Source organism: Zophobas morio, unplaced genomic scaffold (assembly GCF_036711695.1).
Source record: "Zophobas morio isolate AGI-343-1 ecotype UQ-CSIRO unplaced genomic scaffold, CSIRO_AGI_Zmor_V1 ptg000021l, whole genome shotgun sequence".
Taxonomy (NCBI): domain Eukaryota; kingdom Metazoa; phylum Arthropoda; class Insecta; order Coleoptera; family Tenebrionidae; genus Zophobas; species Zophobas morio.
In genome coordinates this window covers 21,292,276-21,300,128 of record NW_026972126.1, presented here as the reverse complement: position 1 = coordinate 21,300,128, position 7,853 = coordinate 21,292,276, and the positions used below count along the sequence as shown (strand labels likewise).

Here is a 7,853-nt window from a genome sequence, read left to right as displayed (position 1 = left end):
TAGCTAATTTATTTTGTCCTGCAAGAGTTTAACAGCCTGAATTTTATTTATATTTAGTTTATCATGTTTACGGATTTTTCCACAAACAGAGATTATTTGCAGACATTATTAGTAACGAATGTGAACATAGTGCTTATTAATATCGGACGAGTTAAAGTGCATTATTCGGTTCAAATACAATAATTATTATAAATGAAAAAATCTGTTCAGATGGCCACAATTGTATTCGTCTTAATAATAATAATAATACTGCGACTTTATCAGTGCTGACTGCATGTTATTAACAACCAATTTCGAAAAAACTCGGCCATTTTCGGAAAAATATCCACTTTCCTTCGTGTTCACAGCACTTTTGCTAATATTTATTAACAATAAATTAGAAATTTGCGAACACGTGCTACTTTTAACCCAACACGGAGCCTGCAAAATTTATTTTTCATATTTTGGCCATGAAAATGCACATTTTCGGGGATAATTTAACATTGTTTAAACAAATTGATTTGTTTTTAATAATTTCGGGATTGTAGGAAAACGAGTTTCGGTTTAATTATCGTATATTGATGCTCATCATATTTAAACATTATAAATGATATTAATTATGTTTAAAATTTATATATTTATATTGTGAAAATATATAGCTTTGATCAACCAATTTCAATCGTTTCGAAAATCTTCCCACAATTTAAACATTGTCGAGTAAACGAATCACCGAACTCAATAAATTAAAACTGAAATCGTACTTACCCTGTTTTCGGTTCTATTCGGAAAACTACCCATTTTCGTTCGTTTCTATCAAAAAATCGACAAATTGAAAGAGCGCAAAAATCAAAATTTTTAAAATCGAAAAATTGAAAGAGTGAAAAATCTAAAACCGTGAAGTCGAAAAATGGAAAGATCGTGAGATTGGGAAATCGAAAAATCGAAAGTCTAAAATTTAAAAATTCAAAAAACAGAAATAGCAAGTCCTAAAAAACAAAAAAAAAATATTGAAAAATTGAGAAATCGAAAAATCAAAAAATCGAAAAATCCCACAGGTGAAACATCGAAGATTTAAGAAATCGAAAAATTTTAAATCAGGAAATTGAAAAGTCGAAAAAACGTAAAATCGAAAGTTTAAAAAATGAGATTGTTGAAAAATCTAGCACCTGAAAAACCGAAAATTTGAAAAATTGAATAATTGAAGAATTAAGAAATCGACAATCCGAAGCAACAAAAAGTCGAAAAACTGACAAATTGAAAAATTGAAATACGAGTATGTATCAGGAAATCAAAATAGTCTAAACGAAGAATTAAAAATTGAAAAATCCGTATATCGAATAATCGAAAATTTTAAAAATGGTCAAATTGATCAATAAAAAAGTTAAAACGAAATCTCGATAAATCGGAAAATCAAAAAATGGAAAAATCGAGAAATTGAAATATCAAAAAATCGAGAAATTGAAAAAGCATTTTATTTGCCAAAAGTGGTCTTATCTTAGCAAAATCTGCCCCCAACTTCCCGTCCTCTATTCCCTCACAGGACATATCATTCGCCAAAATCAGTCTTATCTTGGCAAGTACGGGCCCCGCCCACCCACCTGTTTTGCCAAAATCAATTGATTGCAAATCGAGAAATAAAAAAAACGACGTTTAAAAAATCGAAAAATTAAAATATAGAGGAACAAAAAACTTAAAAAATTGAGAAATTGAAACATCAAAAAATTGAAAAATCCCACAAGAGAACATCGAAAAATTGAGAAATTGAAAAATTTTAAAACGAGAAATCGAGGTTGAAAAATTGAAAAATCGAAAGTTTAAAAAATCAAATTGTTGAAAAATCAAACATGTGAAAAGTCGAAAATTGGAAAAATTGAAAAATTGAAGAACTAAAAAATCGAGAGTCCGAAATACTCCAAACGAAGAATGAAAAATTGAAAATTTTAAAAATGGGGAAATTGATCAATAAAAAAATTGAAACATCGATATCTCGATAATTCGGGAAATCAAAAAATGGAAAAATCGAGAAATTATAAAATCGAAAAAATTAAAAATTCTAAAGGTCGAAAAATTGAAAAACTGGAAAATCTAAAACCATGAAGTTGAAAATTGGAAAGATCGAGAAATTGAGAAATCTAAAAACTGAAAGTATTAAATTTCAAAATTCGAAAAACTGAAAACAGAAATAGTAAGTACTAACCCCCCTCACCCGCCCTTTATTTTCTTAGGGAATGTCATTCACCAAAATCAGTCTTATCTTAACAAGTACTAGCCCCGCCTACACGCCCTTAATTTTCTTAGAGGTTATATCATTTGCCAAATCTGTCTTATCTTAGCAAGTACTGGCCCCGCCCTCCCACCCTCTATTGTTTCAGAGAATATGTCATTCGCCAAAATCAGTTGATTGGAATTGAGCAATCAAAAATTTAAAATTCAAAGAATTGAAAAATTAAAATATCGATAAGTTGAGGAATCAAAAAACTGAAACAATAGATAAACATCAAAAAATCGAAAAATCCCACAACTGAAACATCGAAAAATTTTAAATCGAGAAATCGAAAAGTCGAAAAATCGAAAGTTTAAAAAATAAAATTGTTGAAAAATCGAAAATTTAAAAAATTGAATTGAAGAACTAAAAAATGGGGAATTCGAAACAACGAACAGTCGAAAAAACGAGAAATGGGAAAATCTAAAGCTCAAAAATCAAGAAATCGAAAATTCGAAAAATCGACAAATCGAAAACTTAGAAACGTCAAAAATTGAAAATTTGAAAAATGGAAAAATTTAAGAGGTCGAAAAATTGAAGAAAAAAAAAATTTAAAATCGTAACACTGAAATATCAGAAAATCGAAAAATCAGAAATCGAAAAATTTCAAGAATCTGGAAATTGAAAAATTGAAAAATCCAGAAACTGAAACATCGAAAAATTGAACAATCAAAAAACTGAAAAATCCCAAAACTGAAATATCGAAAAAATGAGAAATCAAAAAATTGTTATACAATTTTGATTTTTTTTTTCCAAAAATCTAGACATCTACAATAAAACATTTAAAAAACGTTTATTCGACAAAAATTGCAAGTCACCATCAATCCTGGGGGACACGAACTGACAACTTTGGACGATTTACCATGCTGACGATAACCTCAAAACATTTCAAGATTCCAAAGCTTTTGATTTTGCAATTTCAAAGTCAAATTGTAAAATATTGTTATGTAATTTTTTTTTCCAAAAATCTGGACGTCATTTCATAAAATTTAAACAACATTTACTCATTCCATAGTTAGTTAATCATGGGTCCTTTAATTTCAGGTATCTGAGGTCTAATAAAAATCGATACAGACGGTGGATAAATAGACAAACGGAAACGAGAGATTTATTCATACTCTAGGAGCCATGAAACGCTGAGAAAATATGAAAGTAGCAAGTGAAAATCATAAAGAGGGTTTCATTCTTGTTGACATACCATAACCTAGATTTCTATGTTTAGAAAAAGTAACCCATATTCCGGCTGAGTTGTGAAATGAGATTAAGCAAAACTTACTCCTCTACGTACAAATTTAGAAGGTCTACTACCTACTCCTTTAAATAACCGAATGCGCGAAAATTAGTTAAAAGGATTTGCAACAGATGGAGTCAAGTACTGTACGGTTTTTTTAGGTTAGCAGAATCAATCAAAGCGCAGTGGAGCTAGATTAAATTGGCCATGCTACTCTTGACTTTTAGGACAATGAGTTTCGGTTTAATTATCATATATATTTATGCTTATCATATTTAAACATTATATGTGATATTAATTATGTTTAAAATTTATTAATTTTTATCCTGCAAATGTATAGCTTTGATCAACCGACTTCAATCGTTTCGAAAATTTTCCCAAAATTTAAACATTGTCGAGGAAGGAATCACGGAATCCGATAAATAAAAACTGAAGAAAGCAAGAACCACGGGAATGTCAAGAGCAGATCTCGCTAGGAAAGGAGAGGGCTAGGATTTGTTAATGAGGGATAGAACGTTATACAGTACAATACAAGGAAAATACAATACAGGTACCTACAATCTAACTACAAGATTATTTTGAATAAAAATTTATTATGCTTATCATATGTTTAAAACGTCTGCAAAATTTCAAAGCATTCGGTTTTGCAGATTCAAAATTAAATTGTAGGTGAAACGAAGTTCACGGGGTCAGCTAGTAATTAATAAAATTAGTAATATTGATCAATATCTTTTTACTTATTTTATGGTGAAAGAAAATGGCGCCAAGGTTAAAAGTTAAACTTGCACCTGGTTGCTTCCAGTCTCTTGTTCTTTTTAAAAAATAAACCAGTCCGGTCGGACGAAAACCGGCTGACTAATAACTTTATAAAAGAAATATTTGCTTCTTAGTTAAACAAATAAGTGTGCAATTTTAAAAACGTAAGTATATTATTTAACTCACTTAAATAATCTTTTGTTTATTAAAACTGAAAACATCCATGTTGTTAATATCGAGTGGTGCTAAAGTCACATTTTATACTCAACTAGTCTGGTGTATATATTTTATGTTAATTGCTGTATGAAACGTAATTATCATGATAATTCAAAAATTGTTTTTCAGATGGCCACCACTATATTTATCATAATGATTATAGTAATCCTGCTTTTGGTGAAAATTATCCGGGACAAAAAATATCTTCCAGGACCTTGGAATTTACCAGTGATTGGTTACTTACATAAACTGGATCCAACAGCACCTTACTTGACTCTAACCGAACTTGCCCAAAAATATGGACCGATTTACAACATCAAACTTGGCATGCTTAATGTAGCAGTCTTAGCTGACGCTAGAATATTAAAAAAGGTGTTGGCAAAAGACGAAACACTTGAAAGATCGCCTCTCTTTTTGATTGATACTGCATTTGAAGGCAGAGGTACCATTTGTAACGAATCATACAACAAATCTTGTCTATTATTGTAGGTCTTGCACATGCTAATATTGATCTATGGAAAGACCAACGTAAGTTTGCGGCAAATTTTTTGAGAACAGTAGGAGCCGCTAGAGTTTCTCCTAACAGGAAAACTTGTGAATCATTGATAAAAAAACATGTTGACGAATTTGTACAAGTAAGTTAGAAACGAAGAAAAAAACCCACAGATGCATTTTTTTCACTACTTAGATTGTAAAAAATCAAGCTCTTGGTAAACCACTGGATCCTTCAGAACTTATCATCCATTTGATAAGCAGCACCGGTAGCAGTTTATTTTTGGGCCAACCATTTTCTTTGAATGACAAAAAAGTTTCTGATTTAGCACGAAATATTCACGTATTCATTAAATTATTAATGATTGGAACTCCATTGAACTTCCTGCCATTCCTACGGTACGGTTTGTAACATAATTATAATAATTTAAACCACCTTGTTGCAGTTTTTTGCCTCCATACAAGAAAAAATTAGCGTTGCTAAAACAAGCCGTTCGCACAGGTCGTGACATTCAAGGAAAACTGATACATGAATGTGAAAAATCGACGAATTCTCGGCCAAATCTCCTTAAGGCCTTTCAGTTACATATATCCGAAAGCAAATCCGACCAAGTTTACACTCTTGATCAACTACATCGCCTTTTCTTTGACCTTTACATTGGTTTTACGGAAACCACTATAACTTCCTTGCTTTGGATTTTGCTATATTTAGCCCAACACGTTGAAGTTCAGACTAAAATTCGACAAGAACTCTTTTGGGTGTTACAAGGTGAATCACTGGAGTTGGCGGATTTCGAAAATTTGCATTACACTAAAGCAGCTCTTGCCGAAATTGCCAGAATTAGAACTGTATTACCACTAGGGGTACCGCACTATGCCTCCGAAAATATATACCTTGATGGGTTGACGATTCCAAAAGGCACGATGATAATGCCGTTGTTGTGGGGAATTCATATGGATCCCAAAGTTCACAAAGACCCGGAAGAGTTTCGCCCTGAAAGATTTATAGACAGCGATGGGAAGTTTTTTAAACCGGAATCATTCCTTCCATTTCAAAGCGGTAAGATAATGTGGGTTAAGAAGCGAAAAAACAAATTTTTGCTTTAGGTAAACGGATGTGCGTTGGCGAAGACATAGCAAACATGGTAACGACAATATTTATTGCTGGTGTTTTACAGAATTTTAGAATCGGGGCTGTTGACTCTGTACCGATAGATTTTACTGGTAGTTGTGGTGCCGCACTTACCCCTAAACCGCAGAAGCTTATCTTTACGAAGATCTGATGGGATATTTAAAAATGTAAAATGTAGAATGTAGAATATAGAAGTTTATTTATATTTTCATTTTGTGTATATTTTTTGTACAATTATTATTATTATATTATGACAGTCGAGAGAGCGAGAAACAAAGAGCAGTAGAACAAGGACACAAGATATTTACACTCATCTCTTCAGACGATAAACTGGGGTCAGTGTCATGGGCGTTCGAGTGTTTGATAAATCAAATTTTTTGGGATAAAATTATGTCAATGTTAAAGAGATATCTATCTAAAATTCAGTTGTGTTAAAAACGTATTTCGAAGCTTCAGTTACCAACACGAAGGTAAAAAAATACTTATATTTATTTAAGTAAAATGCATCTACTTTTTAGATGTTAATTCCAATATTAATCGTAATTATACTGTACATTTATTATAACAACCGGAGCGATCTCCCAGGTCCTTGGAGCTTGCCCATTATAAGCAAGACACCCAACTTGGATTTAACGCAACTTTGTTACAAAAGGTGAAAATTGAGTGATATTGTTCAGACCCACTAAGAACTATAAGAAAATTTTCTGCATAATTCAGGCGAACACTTTATAGGGCCTGATATCTCGCCTCGGGACTTGTTTGATCTACAGACCAGAGCGCAATCAGGCCAATGCCGACTCTAAAGGCGTACCGAAACGACTTGATCTATAAGCCATGTGCCCTTTCTCAATTTTTCAATTTCTCTATTTTCAGTTTTTCCCCTTCAATTTTACCATTTTGTAAATATTTCGATTGTTCTATTTTTGACTTGTATAAACTCAATTTATCGATTTTTCAGTTAATCAATGTTTTGATTTTCCCATTTCTTGACTTTCGACTGTTTCGATTTTTCGACTTCACTTTTTTGATTGTCCGGTTTCTCAATTTTTCAGTTTTTTAATTTCTAAATGTTTGTATATTTCAGTTTTGGGATTTTCTAATTTTTTCTTGTTTAATTTGACGATTTTTAAATATTTTGATTTTTCAGTTTTTCAAATTTGACTTTTATAACTCTCAGTTTTTCGACTTTTCATTTCTTCAATTCTTTAATTTTTCAATTTATAAAATTTTGATTTTCGACTTCACTTTTTTGACTTTTTGATTTCTCATTGAGGTTTTTCGGTTTTTCCGTTCTTCAGTTCTTCTTTCATTTTTCAGTTCTTCGAAATTTTAGTTTTGGGATTTTTCAGATTATTATTCAATTTTTCGATTCTACAATTTCTCGATTTTTAATTAGTATTTCGGTTTTTCGATTTTTCAATTAATCGATGTTGATTTCCCATTTTTTGACTTTCGACTGTTTCGATTTTCCAGTTTTTGAATTCTTCAACTTTTCTACTTCACTTTTTTGATTTTTCAATTTTTTAGATTCTCAACTTTTGGATATTTCAGTTTTTCCATTCTTCAGTTTTTCTTTCACGTTTCAGTTTTTCGATATTTCAGTTTTGGAATTCTTTAATATTTCGATTCTTCGATTTTTGACTTCTGGATGTTTCGATGTGTCGATTATTTTACTTTTTCGATTTTTAAATGTTTGATTTCCCGATTTATCGAGATTTAGATGTTTCGATATTTTGATTCTCTAGTTTCTCGATTTATCAGCTCTTCAATTTCCGTTTCTCAGT

At 31.2% G+C, this 7,853-nt stretch overlaps 1 protein-coding gene across 1 annotated transcript; it reads left to right on the top strand.

The window, feature by feature from the left end:
- Positions 1–4,283: 4,283 nt before the first annotated feature.
- On the top strand, positions 4,284–6,280 carry LOC135132380 (cytochrome P450 306a1-like). Its single transcript, XM_064060455.1, has 6 exons — positions 4,284–4,393; positions 4,575–4,887; positions 4,935–5,080; positions 5,134–5,336; positions 5,384–5,997; positions 6,045–6,280. Exons 2-6 carry the CDS (start codon positions 4,575–4,577, stop codon positions 6,218–6,220), a joined length of 1,452 nt encoding a protein of 483 aa, XP_063916525.1. The 5' UTR covers positions 4,284–4,393; the 3' UTR covers positions 6,221–6,280.
- The last annotated feature ends 1,573 nt before the right edge of the window (positions 6,281–7,853 follow it).